The sequence below is a fragment of the Phoenix dactylifera genome, chromosome 3, assembly GCF_051530095.1.
Source record: "Phoenix dactylifera cultivar Ajwa chromosome 3, Ajwa_hap1_PhDact_Kaust_v1.1, whole genome shotgun sequence".
Classification (NCBI taxonomy): domain Eukaryota; kingdom Viridiplantae; phylum Streptophyta; class Magnoliopsida; order Arecales; family Arecaceae; genus Phoenix; species Phoenix dactylifera.
In genome coordinates, this window is record NC_143192.1 from 54,588,793 (window position 1) to 54,607,036 (window position 18,244).

General features: G+C 41.1%; 3 protein-coding genes across 3 annotated transcripts; all 3 read left to right on the forward strand.

Moving 5' to 3' along the window:
- The first annotated feature begins 1,375 nt into the window (after positions 1-1,375).
- LOC103716265 (uncharacterized) lies at positions 1,376-7,461 on the forward strand. The gene is made up of 3 exons (XM_008804198.6): positions 1,376-1,605; positions 5,383-5,537; positions 7,044-7,461. The coding sequence occupies exons 1-3, from the start codon at positions 1,422-1,424 to the stop codon at positions 7,221-7,223; spliced, it is 519 nt and encodes a 172-aa protein (XP_008802420.3). The 5' UTR covers positions 1,376-1,421; the 3' UTR covers positions 7,224-7,461.
- Positions 7,462-9,262: 1,801 nt separating this feature from the next.
- On the forward strand, positions 9,263-12,254 carry LOC103716266 (RNA-binding protein). The gene is made up of 5 exons (XM_008804199.5): positions 9,263-9,455; positions 9,560-9,662; positions 9,742-9,985; positions 11,375-11,497; positions 11,922-12,254. Exons 1-5 carry the CDS (start codon positions 9,382-9,384, stop codon positions 12,041-12,043), a joined length of 666 nt encoding a protein of 221 aa, XP_008802421.4. The 5' UTR covers positions 9,263-9,381; the 3' UTR covers positions 12,044-12,254.
- A 2,248-nt stretch (positions 12,255-14,502) lies between these two features.
- On the forward strand, positions 14,503-18,091 carry LOC103716276 (subtilisin-like protease 4). Its single transcript, XM_089929976.1, has 2 exons — positions 14,503-16,024; positions 16,286-18,091. The coding sequence occupies exons 1-2, from the start codon at positions 15,251-15,253 to the stop codon at positions 17,810-17,812; spliced, it is 2,301 nt and encodes a 766-aa protein (XP_089786102.1). The 5' UTR covers positions 14,503-15,250; the 3' UTR covers positions 17,813-18,091.
- The last annotated feature ends 153 nt before the right edge of the window (positions 18,092-18,244 follow it).

Below are 18,244 nucleotides of genomic sequence, written 5' to 3' on the forward strand. Positions count from 1 at the left end.
CACACACGCTATCAATGATAATATAATAATTTATTATAATATAATCTATAATTATATTATAATATAATATCATATTTGTAAAAATCGGAAGAAATTCATTTAATCTTGTTTTATGCTATATTAATGAAAGGGAGTTTTGAGTTTGGAAATAATTTTTCTGTAAGATTTTAATTTGTCAACATTTCAAACCAAAATACCATTAAGTTAATTTTATAATACATTACACTGTCCTAAAAATACTTTCCTTTGGGAACAAACCATGTTTTATCCTTTTTCTGATTATCAGTCCTAAAATATCATTTAATACATTCCACCGTCCTAAAAATACTTTTCTCTGAGAACAAATCATGTCGTTTTTCTGATTATCAGTCCTAAAATATCTTTTTTTTCTTTTTTTATTCACAATCGATCCGTGGTCAACTCAATAAATTCGTGCTATAATGTAGTCTAGTTCGCATAGATTATGGGCCGGATCGGTTCTGATACTATTTGTAACAATCAGATCTCATCCAAAAAGCTAGCTGGAATGTATTATTTAGATTTTTTGATCCTATATAAATATTTAAAATCTATCCAGTAAATAACCAATATGAGACTAAACGCATGTCCGTATGAGTTCTTACATAAATAGCAGAAATAACATTGTCTTCTAATTTGTTAGGATATAATTATTTAAAGATATTTATAAGAGAGTTTTTTTTTGGTGAACCAGCTTCTCACTACACTCATCGGTGAGAGAGCCCAAAGCAATCACAAGACAAAACACGATTTAATGCCTGCAGTATATGATCATAAGTACCCCAAAATACAGACTCAGAATGATGGGCTGCATAAGAGGCGATCCAATCCGCAGCACTGTTCGCCTTCCGAAATACATGCGAAGCCTGAGATACATTCAATTCCTCCCCTATACTCCAAATGTTTTAGAGTAGCAGGTGTAGGTCCGGCCTAGCCCGCCGGCACCGAATCCAGTCAACCATTATGGATGAGACGCCCTCTAGGAGTATCCGTCAAATACCAAGGTATACTCTAGCATATCTAAGATCCTTCCATGCCGCGTGCAGCTCCGCTACAGGAATAGATTCATCAAAAGTGCGTCGACCTCCGGCCATGATCATTCTAGGTAAGGGAGAGAGATTGTTAGAGTTACGGACATGATCAAGGATTTGTAATAAAAAATAGATAAATAGAGATCATCAAATCTTGTGCTGATTGAGTGATGAACATAATAGCAAATCTTGCTTCAGGTCGACCATCATCTCTAATCACCATCGCCCAAACGATGGAGCACAGCTTCCTATTTGACGGCCCAATTACTTCCACATCATGCTGAAATTTTGGTGAAAAGAAAGAGATTATAAAATGCGAAAAAGGTAGAGGATCCAAGTTGGGTTTCGGTCGCACGGAGACCTTCGTGAATAATGATAGGGATCTCCGCTTCTCCGACGGTAGAAACTAGCCGTTGTCATTCCGCTCTTCTCCTCCCCCTCCCATCTCCCAGAACTCGACCCCCTCCGAACCTAAAGCTCAGGACGAGCCTCGCGGGATCCGGTGGGAGACGAGGCGTACGGTGCAGCAGCAGCGGACCACCAAGCCCCGGTTCAGGTAATGCGCAAACTACTTCCTTTTCACTCTCCTCCTCCTCCATCTCCGTCTCAGTGCCCTCTCTTTTACTAATTTTAGCAGCTGATGTGTTGTTTTATCATGTTTATCGAATCTCATATGCTTTTGCTTGTCGGTGATGGGTTTCTTTTTCTCCTTCGTTAAGGGTTTTGAGAAATTGATTCCGTGCCAAGGTTATTTCAAGCGGCATAATTCGTAATCCCAATATAAAGATTTGGTATCCGATGTTCCCAGGACGATGGACATCTGAGGAAGTTTAAGGATCTGAACAAATTATTTCGAAATATCAGTCTAGTTTTCGGCGAGAATATGGTATCAGGCATCAAAGAAATATATAGGGCAACAAGTAGGTCTAAGACATATATAGGAAGAATGGTAAATTTCTATTCACAAATAGAAGCATCAGAATTCCTGATGGCCATCTTTATCCCCTTCGCGAGCTGCCCTCGACTCTAGGTAAGGGAAATAGAGGCCTGACTCTGGTAGCTGCCACAGTAAGTCCCCAAATCAATCTTTGTGTTTGGGGGTCCATCTTGCAATTGATGCTCACTTTTCACCAGACTTCATTTTGATTGAATTATCTCAATGAGATTGATTAAGATGGTAGTATAGGCTTTCTGAAGTCCCAGTGTCCTCAAAAGGAGATTGTTAGAGTAACAAGGTTCCTCCTTGATGTTGCAGCTTATGATTTCCATGGCCATTCCGGTTACAATTTCAATTTGATGATTAGGAATGGGATTTTTTTTTGTAATTCAATCAAGGGTGCATCAGCTTGACATATTGAGTATTTGATCATATAGAGACTCTCCATGCTGTCTGATCAAGGTGAAATCGTGCTATTTTCCAATGAATAAAACAAAGTTCTTTACAGTATTCAAGGGTAGTTTGTAATATCTAAATGTGCCATTTACAATATTATGTGAATATATATTATGATCGATCTTTTAAATGAATCTAGTTCAGGTTCTGGAAGCGACATTTTGGTTCCAGGTTTGGGCTGGGAAAGTCCTACAGTTTTTTTGGTTTGCACTTCAGGGTTATTCATATGTGTTTAGATACCAGGTTTTATTGGAATTTAATTTTTTGAAAGGAAATAAAGGAAGATACCATCAACGTCAGGGATCCTATAGCGGTGCTAGATTAAAGAAGAGAAAGACCTGCGATTTTCATGATGATGTTGTCCCGCAAGAACTACACATGGATGTTGATTGAAGAATCATTGTGTAAAGTAGAGCCTAATTTTCAGTAAAAGTTGCATCAAGCAAATTAGTACAAAACATGCTTTCTTCCACTGTTGTAGAATAAATATGGATTATAGGATTGAATGAAAGGTACACAAGATTGGATTTCAGATTCAGAGAATCACATGAATGAGTATTGAGATCAAGCAAACAATTAAACAACTTAGATTGCTTGATGGTCAAATTCTCAAATTCAAATTATTCTTTTTTTTCATATAACAAGAACGTCTATTTGATGCATATTTCAAGTGCTGTCTTGTATCAGTCCATGTCGGTTGGCACGCACTGTGCTCGGCCAGTATCGGCACCTAGCACTGGGTTGTCATGGCACCTATTAAGTCTTTTTTTAAAAAATTTCTTTTAATTGAAGTAATGTCTATGATGTTTTCATATAGTTGTATTTATTTTGTTTTGCCATGGTATGGCATGTGCATCAGCATGGCAACTGCCATGCCAGCCATAGCGCATGCTCAGTGCCAATAGCACTTTGACCATTGACTTCATGTATAAACTTGTACCTGTGGAATATACATCTTTTTTGACATTTTATCCAGGAGGATATGTGCTAATAGTATTAAACTTCAGCACACTTTCATTCTATTTTTTCCTCCTAAAGTTAAGAGTACTTTCAGAACAATGATGTTTTATATTTGTTTGCAGTGTTCAGATTTATTTGGATATCACTTTTTGTTAAAGTGATAATTCTTAAAACCTGGAATCCTCACTTTTGCTGTCTTTTTTTTTTTTGAAAAAAGGGTTTTCTGATTATCTGTTTGCATAAAGCTCATAAACATTTGGCATCTGAAACAGTCCTAGTAAGATAAACTATTCTAACGCAGCTTGTATGTCACATATGATTCCTTGGCTTTGATATATCTCAAACTAGGACTATAGATCTACCTTTAAATTAGCTTTCAGAATTAATATGAAAATTTCAAGGATGTTAAATTTCATGTCAGCTCGAAGTTATCTAGAATTAATGGAAATTCCTTTCACTTTCAGCTCACCTAGGACTCCTTTTAGTAGGATTTACTGAGTTTAGTAGGAATGCTACCTTTAGTAGGAATTTTACTAGAAAAATAAAAAAACATAATATCTAAATGGCCCATTGATCATAATACAAATCAAACTAACACCGGAATTTATGAGTCATTGTTGATTTAGAGGAAGTAGCAGAGTGGCAGCAGGGTACACAAAAGTCCTCTTGCAATGTCAGGGGTACTCATTCAAAGTCCTCTTGCAATGTCAGGGGTACTCATTCTTCTACACCGACATTTGCATTTCCCTTCCAGTCAAGAGAAAGCAGAGGAGAATGAGAAGAGGAAGTGAGATGGGCTTCTATTTCGTTTTGGTGGTTTTGAGATAGATATTATCTCTTAGATCGGTATCAAGAAGTGTGCCCAATAGATCCTTAAATGAATTACGAGTAGAGCTTTGCTAATGCACATTGAGCCTTATATTTTTGGAGTTTTAACTGATTTTACAGTTGAAGTGTTTTAGCGAACACATGATACAAAGTCTTTGGCTGTTTGTATACCTGAAGGAAGAGGGGAAGGGGGGGGGGGATGTCTTCAAGTAGAAAGCCTAAGTAGCTCTTCTTGGCTAGTGGTTTGAATCCTACTTTATGTTTTACCTTGCTTATTGTGAGGTCTGTGGGTGCAATTTTCAGCTTTTCAGCTTGATTTCTTCTGATGATGCTTGATTCCACACACATACATGCACCCCAAAAAAATGTGCCAGTATTGGAAAGTGATTTCTTTCATGACTTTCTCATACTTAGGGTTGGCACTAGACAGCATGAATCTAACATAATGTGCCCTTTGTCGTTCCATAAATTATCTCTGCTCTCTTTATGGGGCCATATATAATCTTAAATAGGTTTCTTATGGATAATTTGGAAAATCTATCCAGGTATCTTAGCTTTTTGCAGAATAAGCTTGATTATGCCATTTTTGCTCATTCAACTTATGCAGGTGCTTTGATGCAAATCTGAACTTTTCATTGGGAAAGTGCACCCTATACTTTCAGGAATGTTTGGTGTGAATGGGATAGATATATAGGTTAGCCAGAGGACCATGTTTTTGCAAGCTATCCAGGGGATTTTTGCAGTTCTCTGTGAAGGAAACATGTGGGTTCCTGGTACCCAAATTGCTAATATGGGCTTCAGAAAGTTATTTTTTCAATTGTCATCCACTCAACTTGTTGAAACCATTATCTTAACCATCTTATGTTGGAAGCATTTGGTTTGAGTGATTCAGTTTATGCACTTTTCTTTTGTTGCTACATTCAGTTTATGAACTTTAATGAATTTCCTTTTTTTAAAAAAAAGATCTTGCAACTTTCGAGCACCAGACAACATACTGTTTACTTAAATTGCTGTAAACTGTAAATCAAGTTAGCATGTGCATGATCGTCTCAAGTGATGTGATTCCAGATTTACTAGAACAAATGGCCCTGTACAAAGTTACATATCTATCAACATATTTCTTTTGGCTAATGAGTTCTGACTATTGGATAGGTGAAAATGATAGCAAAGTTATTCTTGATGCATTTTTCTTGGGAAAAGCTTTCGCAGAAGCACTAAATGAAAGAATAGAATCTTCAGTGGGGGAGATCTTGAGTGTAATTGGTCAATGGCAAGCTGAGCAACAAAAGCAAGTCCAAGATTTCCAGGTGAGAGTCCAAGATTTTGTAGTTAATGAAGTAATCATATGTGAGTTTTATATTTTTGAAGGTTTCTACTTTTGATGGTCAAATTACCTATTGCTTATGTGATATTTCGGTACTAGGGAAATTGCAAGTCTGATCGGGCTCACTCAATATCGATACATTGGAAAGTAACAGTCTTGTTTGTTGTTAGAAATTGAAACCATATGTGCTTACTTTGGGAATAAACTTGAGTAGCTTCTCTAACAATTTGGCTGGGAATTGCTCACATGCTCTAAAGCTATATGTATTATGCTTGATAGTTTGTGTCTAGATTTCCATTTTTTTGATAACGCCAAATTAAATACTATGAATTTTTTTTGCTATGTGAGACGTCTATGAGCAAAGATTGCTACCACTAAGTGCATTAGTAGGATAATAGTGTATATAAAACAGCATTTACATGTTTTATTGCACAGTCTTTTTGTGGCATGGACATTCTTTCGTATTTCAATCTGGTTTATGTTATGTATATTCTGTATACAGCTTCATCCTGTACCTGCTCTAGGTATAAGTCCTTTATATAATTATCTTTATGATAGAACTAAGGAACACTGCATTGTGCATGAGAAAAGTAAGAGGGTTGAAATTGACATGGCCAAATAGTAGAGAAGCTTTATAGCATGAGACAAACTAAAGAGGGATTCAAGTATTTTATAATTCTGAAAATTTAAAGAGCTTAATTATTTTAAACTTACAAAAAAGGGTGTTCTAGTGCACAAAGCTACTGCCACTTTGGGGTTTAGGGAGGATCAAAGGTACATAGCCTTATCTTTGGGTGTGAAGAGGCTATTTTTATGTTCCGAATCTGTGATACTCAGCTCATAGTGGAGCCATCTTACTATTGCACCAAGGCCTGTCTTCAACTATTCTAAACTTGTAATGAAGAATTTAAAATAATTAGAGACAAAATAAATGAATTCATGATAGTCAAAGAGATAGTGTAGATAATCCAGAGATATTTATTGCCTTCAGCTTCGATAACTGAGGGTACGCAAAAACATACTGTATCAGAACAACAGATTAAGCAGATATATTGAACTAAAATATAAATCGTAAATCTCCATGATCAGTGGCGATTATAAAGCAATAGAATAAGTTGGGGACTTATCCTGGAATTTCAAGAACATGGGAACATGTTAATAAGAGTTGAACAATGACGGAAGAAGCCTAGTAGGCATGTTTGACTTCAACTTGTAGAATGTTCCAAATAGGGCCTATGACTCCAAGAAAGCTGTCAATATATCATTCCTCTAGATGCTGTTACTCCATGCTGCCTTCCGCTGATTGAAGTAAAGGTTGACAAGACCAGTCAGCACTTCTTTTATGCCGTAGTGTTTATTACGAAATATTCAATATTCCTGATATTTTTTTAACTACCTGCACTCTTTTAATTGCTAATCTATGATTAAGTATTCTGTGAATTCCATTTTGCACATTATAAGATTGCTTTGACAAGGCTAATCAATGCAGGAAGAAGTAATAGAGAGAGCGAAAAAAGCCAAGGAGAAAGCTTCACTGGAGGTGATGGAAGAACAAGGTGTCATCTCAAAGTCTCTGAGAGCACCTTCAGATACTGCAACTCCAGCTGATTCATCTCCATCTCCTGGTCCTAAAACAGAGGATCCTTTCCAAGAGATGTTGAAGGATTAGCTTGCTCTTGCCCTCTTTGGCTTGCGATACAGAAAACTAATATTTTTTTAACATCTTGATGCTGTATTAGAATCTAGGCTGTCTTCAGCATACAGTGATCCATGAAACAGGTGTTTCGGAGCAAAAGCTTGCCTTAAGCCAGCAAACCATGCGGTTGTGCTTGATTCTTAGACTATTGATGGCTAACTTTTTTGTGGCATGAATATGGAATACAGCAGCACATGCATTGTTATCCAAATCAAGCTGAATCTCTAGCTATTTTGTAATAGTTAGTCGTAGTTCCGCTGAGGGATGTTGAAACATAGGGCTGTGCAAGATGTTATATACACATTGGTAGGTCAACATGACAGAAGAGCTTAGATGTTGCCGACTTATTTTAAGTAACTCGACTGAAGGTTCAAGAATTTTTTTTCTAGAAAAACAAAGGTTATAAAGTATTGTGCAGCTTGCAGAGCCAGAATTCATTTGTATGTATATAGTGGGAAGTCAGTTTGCATAGATGATGAGCTCGGATGCTGCCTAATTATTTTTAACATTATCTCTTCTTTGAGAAAATATTTTTGACATATCTCAGTTCAAAATTTAATAATTTTAAGAGACTATTTGCCTTCAAATGGAGTGCTCTATCCTCTGTTATCGTCAATATCAGTCAAGCTTTTAGCATCGACTTAATAAGCTCGACTCAACTCCTAACCTTTCTGAATCTCAATTGATGCTACTGAGGGCTCGTTTGGTTCACGGGAAGTATTTTCCCTCCTAGGAATATGGTTCCTGGGAATCAAATTCCTAGGAAAAGGATACCTAGGAAAGTACTTTTGGCATGTTTGGTTAACCATGGGAAAGTGACAAATTTCCAAAGTGCTTATGTTTGGTTGACCATTCACTTTCCTAGGAAAGTTATGTATAATTCCTATTATGCCCTTAATAAAAATTAGGTCTTTAATGCCTCTTTAATGCTTTTTTAATGCTGAAGGGTCTTTTTGGGAAAAAAATAAAAAAGGAGTGATTCCCACCTCATGGGAAAGTAACTTTCCCATGTTTCTCATGGGAAAGACTTTCCCATAAAATGTGGGAATCATATTCCCATGGGAATACAACTTTCCCATCTCTCTCCTTTGAAAACTCCAACCAAACAAGAGGCATTTTATTACTTTTCCGTTGACCACACTTTCCCCCCTCCTTTTCCTGCGAACCAAACGAGCCCTGAGAGTGTTCAAGTTAGCATGGAAGAAACTCCTCCTTAGATCTCCAATCTCTTGCCAAATCTTGAGGTGGGTAAATCTATTAAGATGCCAGGGTGCCATTCTTTTTTTTCAGTAGAATAGAGTGGAACCCATAGCAGGACAGGTCTGGATCGATAGAAGCGCAAGCAGGAGAGGATCTGAAGTTCTGAACTCAGTAGTGGGGGTTCTGAGTGCTTCCTTGGCCCGGATTCTTTCTGAATTGGCTTTTTTTCTTTCTTTCTTTTTTGGGTACACTGGCTGCTCACGCACATCCCGCATGAACACAGCCAACAAAGTCAAGAGAAAGAAAACGACTCAGAAGTAGGGGAACAAATACATGGCAAGTCTGGAGGACCTCTCTGAAGTGTTGGGCAACAAAAGGGGAGACCCAGTCAACTGCCTTATTTACCTCTCGGTACATATGCACGATCGGGAAGGCACTACACTCCCTCGCTAGTCAATAGATGTTGCATAGCAGTGCGTGTTCTACCTCCCTTCGTCTCTTCTTTCGTATCCACTCGATCACCATGGCCGAGTCCTCTCGAGGATAATGCTCCCAGCCTCTAACACCCGTCTCGCATAGAAGATTTCCTCCCATGCTGCCCTAAGCTCCGCACCAAAAGCTAATACTTTGAAAGTGCATCGCCTCCTGCAGCAATCAGTCCAGAGTTATGGTCCTGATCACAAAACAGCTCTAGCTTGGATCTGACCCGATCAATTGACCGGTTTGTTAGCCCAGATCCAAGTGCAACCTTTTCGTCTCGCAGATTCTGGCGACGGGCGGGAAGAGAGGGGGAGGCCAAAAAGTTTCAAATCTGGCGCCGAGAGAATCCCAAACTCCCCTCGGAGAAGGCGAGAAGAAGCCGGAGGTCGCTAAAAAAACCAACGCGATTTCTTGAGGAATAGAAGAAGGTAAAAAGGAAGTGGGGAAAAAAATGAAGGCAAATCGGTCAGGTGTGAGGCCGTTTGGCCAGACTACCCTTCTCTCCTCTTTCGTCTCCGCATCAAGGTGCTAACTTTTTCCCCTCCAGTTTCTCGATTGCTGTTATATTTTTCTATTCTATCTGTCCCATCGGATAAATTTTATTAGGGTTTTGTTTCTATGATTTCCAGGCATCCCAATGAAGACGCACGATCAAAGCCATCGAAGCAATCGGTGTCGCTATCCGAGTTTTTGAATCGAAAGATCGCAAAAACTACCAGCAGATCGATTAAGGTATCGCCATGGATTGAATCTTTTTTATGGCTTTCCGTCCTGAAAAGCTTGCTGAATGGGATGATTCCTTCCATCGCAGGTGAAGCAGAGCACCTTTGCATCAATTGGGTCCGGCAACAAGGATTTGGGGCGTCAAAGAGATGATGCGGCCGGTGGGGGTTTAGTTCTTGATGAAGCTAGTTTCCGGCGATTCAATCGGCCGGCAAAAGATGAATGCAGCATTGGAACAAGCGGGGTTAGTGGAGTTGGAGGATTTGAGTCGGAATCTACTGGAGTTAACCAGGATTCAAGGAAAAGAAAGGACCCATGTGGAGTTCCTTCAGGTTTGTGCTGGATTTTGGATGTGACCTATATGTTCCCAATTTTGATTTATTAGTTAAAAATTGCTGGCTTTTTTTAAAAAAAGTTTGTGATTTTTTTTAATCATTTTGGTGCATCATTGGATGAAGGGATTTCTGGGATCATGGCGCCCCCTTTTTGGGGCAAGCCCATGGGAGTGAGATACCAACCAACTATGCTAATAGCTGGGGGCCTTTCTGCATCCTTTTCTTCTTTATAATCTAATGTTAAAGTCTATCCTAAATATAAAGGTTAGAATTTCATGGTTTAGCTTATTGAACTATTTTCTTCTCACAATTGTTAGCATTGTGAGAATTAAATTAATTGAAATGGGGTTTTGGACTTCTTAAGAACAATATGCTTACTAATATTGAGCATATTGCTATTACTCTCACCAAGTTCCTTCTGGAATTAAGAGTTCTGGTCTTTCCCACCCTTGAGCCAAATGGTGGGCAACTCATCACTATTTCACCAAGGAAATGAACTTCTGCTATCCCTTTTTCTTTTTCCCCGTTGAAGACCTGCTTATAGCTATTTATTTTGGTTTCAGAAGGTAGATCAAAAAATTTCCTACACGCACGTGCACACACACATACATGTACATTTGTATTTGTGCATGTATGTATCAACTAAAGTAGGGCTCTTTTTTTATGTCGTTGTACCATTTTAAATAGTAAATATTTCTTGTTGGTATCGAGAACTAGATCGTGTTATCCTCCTTTGCAATGAATCATCATCATTTGCTATGTTATTATTATATTTTTTTGAACTAGTCCTAGTAGCTGGTCCGAGAGGATGATCAGCCACACTGGAACTAAGACACGGCTCAGACTCCTACGGGAGGCAGCAGTAGGATATTTTCTGCAATGGGCGAAAGCCTGACGGAGCAATGCCGTGTGGAGGTACAAGACCCACGGGTCGTGAACTTTTTTTCTCGGAGAAGAAGCAATTGAAAACATTGATTTATTGAACCTTGATGATCTGATAGACTAATATAAATGGACAAAAATTGTTGTTATAGTCCAATTATAGAAATCAAATATGAAAGCTAGAGACGGTAAAGCAAGAAATTTAGGACATTTCTCTTATTATTTCTACATGGTGCCAAATAAGCTATAAATTTGATTTCATGCTTATGCACTTATCATCAGCTTGATAAATTCTCTCAAAAAATCTTTGGCTCAATAGTCGTCCAAGTTCTTTCTTCATTATGCAAAGATAGGTTAACTCATTGACTTTGCCCTTAAGATGATGCAGACATGTACTCTTTAAATTATCAGATAGTTCACTTAATAAATTGGCTTATCAGTTTTCGCCGACCTGTTTTAGAAGCTGACAACATGAAGCTTAATCTGTCATCTTTGGTTTGTCAGGTGATGATGAGAGGGATTCTACCCCAAAGTATTTAGTCATTCTTGGAGATGATCCAAAGCCCCGACCAAAGAAAAGAGAGAAGAGGTTCATAGACCAGGGATCCAAACCCCTTTATAATCACTGTGAGTAGTGCTAATTTTAATCAATTAGGTTAAGTGCTTGCGAGCAAACACCTGCATGTTCTGTGACTGTCCCCAAAACACATTGACAGAGAAAATTGTGCCCACCACTTTTGTTGGTGTATCAAATGAAATAGCATCGAATGCATTTACTTGGAACAGAAATTTCTACAGATTCCTGGATGAACTTTGGTGTGGAGATGAAACAACTAGAAGATTTGGCTGAGGCACAGCTTATTAAATTTGTTTGTTTGGACTCCTTTTGAGTCCACATCTTGTGGACCTGGTATCATCTTAATTTGAGAGGCTATGCCTGCGTGACTATCTAGTGCCTGTGCCTAATTTGTGCTTTCACTGAGGCCAGTGTGTTATATATTATTTACTTTTGGAATAAATATTTCCTTAATTTGTGCGTTTGTGTTTTCAGATGCAAATGGATGTGGATGGTGGGATGGTGACAAGGAAGGAGTAGACAGTGAAGAGGTTGGCTGCAATGAAGTATGGGAAGCAATGGGATCTACCACCTTGGGGGGCCTGCAATGGCATTAACTGAATTTGAAGCTATGCTCAAAGCTAATTCATACAAGTCGCCTTGATTTCTGAGTTAGAAATTGTATTCTATAAATATCTTACCTGCTGTCACAGGAATACGCGGTATTTTGATCTTTTCTATCAACAACATACTTTTTTCTAGGAATGTTGATATTGAAAGAACAAGACGTTACTATCTATGCTTTTCTCACCATTTGGATGCATATCACCCCTATATCTTTTGAAGATTTTTATTGTTTCAAATTACAGAGAAACTATTTTTCTTAAGCACTAATTCAAGCAGAAATAGTTCGCTATCATAAACAGCTCTAACTTTGTTCAGTTTCTTTACACACTCATTTCTTGTAATTTGTTATATGTCCAGTAATTTGTTAATTTGTTAAGTGAAACAAGATTGTGAAGAATACGAGTTCTGCTGTGATCTACACTGTTTACATACTATCTCATTAGTGTTGTCACTCCATCTCACAAATGGCCTTCTTACAGAACACCAAATACGAGAGCCTCTAAGACCCCTCAAGCCAACATTGAATTGCCTTCCTTGATTATGGTGGTCCTTGAGATCCCCTGTGTTGGATATTGGAAGCCATCTAAATGGAGCTCATAGGTTTAGGAAGAAGCCCATCACATAGAGATTTAAGTGGATGAAATAAGCAACCAAATAATACGAACTGAATATTTGAGCACATTCAATTAAAACATAAATAAAAACATGCCTGCACTGTTCATTTCTTTTTCTTCTTTTTTTTAAATAAAAAAGAGATAGTATCATTTCATCAAGAGAGAGAGAGAGAGAGGAGCAAAATGGAGCTGAGAGCAGTGACAATGTTGATGGACGGTCAGCTATCTCCTCTTGGAGACAGATTGGCAGCAATGGAGGCTTCTTGATCCAGACCAATAATTGGGTAGTTTCTTTGAAGTAGTGGAATGGGCAACAGGTCTACAAGCATTTCTTGAACCTATTCAATAATGCAAAAGGGACATCTATCGAGTATTTAGGCCTATCAAAAGATGGATGGCTATCAAATAATGTAGTTTTATATATCAGACATGGTGCATTGTTGTTATTGCTGTTGATAGCCGTATATTTTCTTGTAGTAGCTATCGAGCGCTACACAGTATTCTGTAGTGTAAACCACGCATCTTAGAGGATACTGCATTCTTACCTGCATTGCTTGATTTTCCTTGGATTCATGAACTATCATTGGCTGTGTATCCCTTCAAGATAAGGTCTATGATCTGGCTTTTTGTCATTGCCAAGCGCTCCATGTGTCATGGTAGCTATATTAATGGATTTGAACATTTCATTTTGCCTGCTTACGGTAGTACTAAACAAAACAACCTGATAATGGTACGGAAAAGGATTTTGTATACGTGACTCTATTGAGCATCTAACATTCTCCTGCACCCTAATATACGAATTCTGTTACTATGAGGGTTCTAAGCCAAAGGTCAAGTGAGTAGCTAACCGTACGGATCTAGGGTGCAACGATGTTGTCAATATTGGGTCTCCATTTGCTATTACATACTCTTAAGAGAGAGGAGAGCAAGTAAACTGAGTGTTCTTCCACCCACTAAATATTCTTTCCATCAAACTAGTCCGTGGGCATGTGCAAACTCCCATTAATTTCTCATTTTCATATTTTAAAGAAGAAAAATTAATTTGTGAATAATTAGGAAATGCAAAGTTTTTGGCTGAAAAGGAGAAAGGGGTTCTACAAAAAAAAAGGGAAAGAAAAAGAAAAGAGAGAAGGGGGTTGGCGTATGTCGAAATAAATTAGGTGACACAAATATTGGGATTGGATTTTATGACCGTTGTTAATCAAGGATGCAGAAGGGGGTTATCCTCTTTGCTCCACAACTTTTTATGATATTTTTTCTCAAAAAGATTATGATATATTATATACATTATTTCAACGTACGAAAACAATTCTATGCTTTCATACAATTATTTTGGATGCTATTTAGCTATCTCATTCAGATTAGCAACCGATATTATATGTTGATGTATCTAGCCTGGTTGAACGATACCGTACAATCCCTAACTCTATCATGTTGATGGAACACATTAAATAACAATTTGAGAATGCATGATCCAACTTGTGTACCAATTACAGCTCCACAAGTTCACATGGAAGGTTGGTTTGCCATGTGAGATGAGATAATTGAGCTACATCTTGCAGTACATCCAGCTTAATTGCACTTCTCTGTGTAGACACTGTGAGACAACCATCATCAGTATGATTATATCTTGCAATGGCCATGATGATTAGCTAGCCTGCCGGCCACTTGAGCATATTGCCACCTTCCATACGTCTTTTATCTTCCAAGTACTCAAGATACCATGTCTTCCTTTTCTTGACCACTTTTATCAGTAAAAACAGCAAGTAGTTCCTAAACTTTGCATCTTTATCATGAAGGATATATAGCAAGGATAGTAAATAGCAGCATAGGGTGCAAGCCGATCTTTGATGACTCCAGGCACCATGTAAGGGCTTCATATATACAGGAGCGGCTCAATGCGTTTGGGGGCTTAAGGCAAACTCAAAGGCGCCAATATAAATGCATTTGGGGGCCTTAATGCATAAATAAGCAAAGAGATAATACATTTCTTTAGGTAATAGATACGTTCTAACATAAATGCATTTAGAGGCCTCAATACATTTATAGCTATAAAGATACGTAACATTTGAGGCCTCTAAGTATATTGGGGACTCTCAATGCATTTGGACGCTCACCTTGCAACTCACTATAATAAATACATTTGGGAGTCGAAGTCTTTAGGCGACCGTCTCAACCACCTAAGAGTTGAGCGAGCTCTGGCTTCGTATTGGTATACTCTAGTATTTGAATAACTTCCTGAGGCCCAGCCACATGTATGCTTGAAATGCTCTCTCTTAAGCTCTTGATAGCAAATTTCTTATCAGTGCATCAAAACGATGGTTAATCGTATGGGTCCCACCAGAAATGCGTACCTGTCATTTGTTGCATTGGCTGACATGGAAAGACCCTGTTGAAAGCCTAACTTGAATTATGTGAATTTAGTTAAACCTGTTGTGTTGGGGGCAACGAGGTGTGCATGGGTCCTTTTCCCTTGTCCTGTTTTTAAGTCCCATGCACGTATATTTATACGCGCTCTTCAACACTTCAAGCCGCAAAGCCTAACCCCTAACCCGAATTATCCTTCCCTCTCTCTTTTTCCCAATGGAGGATAGGCGCCTCCTCCTCCTCCTCTCCGCTCTCTTCCTGATCTTCTCCCACCCATCTCTTCTCGTCACCCACGGCCAGCTCCTTCCCGTCGTCAGTCGCTGCACAAATTCTGGCGACCGTGATATCTACATCGTTCATGTCAAAATGCCCGATAACAGCAGATTGCTCGGCCCCAAAGCCCGAGAGAAGTACTACAAATCCTTACTGCCACCCCCCACTGCCCCTGGCCAGCACCGGCTTGTGTACTCATACAACCATGCCATTAGCGGCTTCGCCGCCAGGCTCTCCGAAGACGAAGTGAAGGCCATGGAATCGATGGAAGGGTTCGTGCATGCGTACCGCGATCGGGAGTTCGGCCTCCACACGACACACTCGCCGGACTTCCTTGGGCTCCACCCAGACCGCTGCTTTTGGAAGGACTCAAACTTAGGCCAAGGGGTTATCATCGGTGTGCTCGACACCGGCATCATCCCGTCCCATCCTTCCTTCATGGACTCCGGCATGCCGCTCCCGCCGTACAAGTGGAAGGGGGTCTGCGACTTCGACGTGAACGTCTGCAACAACAAGCTGATCGGCGCGAGGGGGTTCAGCACGGGGTGCCGGGCCTCTCCGGCGGACCATGACGGGCACGGCACGCACACGGCCAGCATAGCTGCGGGGAGCTTCGTCCACGGTGCTGCTGTCCTTGGCCATGCCGAGGGCACTTCGGCCGGGATGGCGCCGAAATCTCACCTGGCCATCTACAAGGTGTGCTACAACACGTGCCTTGTCACGCCCCCGCCTCTGGCACGTGAGGTACCTAGTGCCTACGTGGGGGCCACATGAGAGGGGAACACGGGGCTCCCCTGCCAGATATTGTCCGGTTCTGGGGCTTCACGCAAGCGTCCTTCACCCCTCCCCGGTTTTGTTTTCCACCCAAAACGCGTCTGCAGGATTTGGAGTCACCCGCCTCATATGCCCAGGCTCTGGAACGAGTCTTTCCGATGTGGGACTATTGGGCCTCACACCTTTCCCACCATCGGACAAGAGCCGTCCTCGGCTCTGATATGCCTGGGGAGCAATATATTGGCCGGAATCGACCAAGCCATCGCCGACGGAGTTGATGTGCTCTGCATCTCCATTGGATCCCCACCGGAGCCCTTCTATGACGACAGCATGGCCATCGGCACGTTGGCTGCGGTAGCGAAGGGAATCTTCGTGAGCTCCTCGGCAGGCAACGAAGGGCCTCGCGAGAGCTCCGTGGAGAACGATGCACCGTGGGTGCTCACCGTCGGGGCAAGCACCATGGATCGGACAGTCCGAGCGACGGTCAAGCTCGGAAGTGGAGTAGAAATCAACGGAGAAACCATGTATCAGCCGGAAAATTTTCCGGCAATCCAATTGCCGCTGGTGTACCCTGGGGAGAGGGGGATATCTCGGGCTAAGACGTGCAGCGAAGGCTCGCTGGATGGGATCAACGTCCGGGGAAAGATAGTTTTGTGCGAGACCGGCGGATCGAACACCAGCATCGAGAAGGGTGCGGTCGTCAAGAAGGCTGGCGGGGTCGCGATGATCCTCATGAACCGGGCGCGGGAGATGTTCACCCCGGGGGCGAGTGCCCATGTCATCCCGGCGGCCCATGTGAGCTACGCCGCCGCCACCAAGATCAAATCCTACGTCAAGTCCTCGCGAACCCCCACGGCGGCGATCCTCTTCAAGGGCACATGGTACGGGACTCCCCCGTCACCCACCGTCGCGGCCTTCTCCGGACGAGGCCCAAGCACGATCAACAACGGCATCTTGAAGCCGGACATCATCGGGCCTGGTGTGAACATCGTTGCTGCATGGCCTTCGGCCGTCGGGCCCAACCCCAGAAACGACTCCATTTCCACGTTCAACATCCTCTCCGGCACATCGATGGCGGCTCCGCATCTCGCCGGCATCGCCGCGCTGTTGAAGGCCTCGCACCCCGACTGGTCCCCTACGGCGATCAAATCCGCCATCATGACATCTTCCGGCACTCTTAACAGCGACGGGAAGCTCATCGCCGACGAGACCTTGAATCCGACAAACTACTTTGCAACAGGCGCAGGGCACGTCAACCCATCTAAGGCTAACGACCCGGGCCTCATCTACGACCTCACCGCCGACGACTACAACGCATACCTCTGCGGCCTGGGGTACGCCGACCGACAAGTGTCGGCGATTGCTCGCAGCCAGATAGATTGTTTAAGCTTGATGCCAATCACAGCAGAGGAGCTGAACTACCCGACGTTCATGGTGTCAATCGGGCCGGACTCGCAGAAGACCGTCACTCGGACGGTGAGGAATGTCGAAGAGGCCAATGAAGCGTACTCGGTGCAGGTCGATGCGTTGGAGGGGGTGGAGGTGATCGTGTATCCTGATGAGCTAGTGTTCTCGGCGATCAATCAGACGGCGGTCTATGCTGTGTACTTCACCACCGGCGACACCAATGACAATGTAGGCATGGTGTCAGGGGCAACTACGGTGGATTTCAAGCAAGCATGTTGTGAGAAGTCCTATCTCGGCCACCTTCATCTGAGATTTCTTAGTTGAGCTACTAGAGTTATGCTTTGGGGTTTGTTAATTCACCTTGGATTAGGACCCTGTATATATTCAGGGTCCTTCTCCATGATGAATGTTTCAAAATTGTTGTTGATATGGTCAACTTTTGGGGCATTTTGTAATATCACCATCTTATCAAGGTGGAAATAAATTCATATCAAGAAAGCCTGCCCTGTTTTTCTTAAGAAAAGATTGGGAAAAGAGAGAGAGCATCTTGTTTTATAATATAATTAAAAATCAATAATACCCAATCATGATGGTGTTCAATCAGTCTGATATTTGTCCGTATGGCTGGTCCTATGTCTATTATCAGACATATGTTTTTCTTTATTTAAGAATATTAACTCAATAAAAGATTAGTATGATGATTGATGTCACTTGATATATACCTATAATTATCCAGAACACAAAAATGTGAAATAA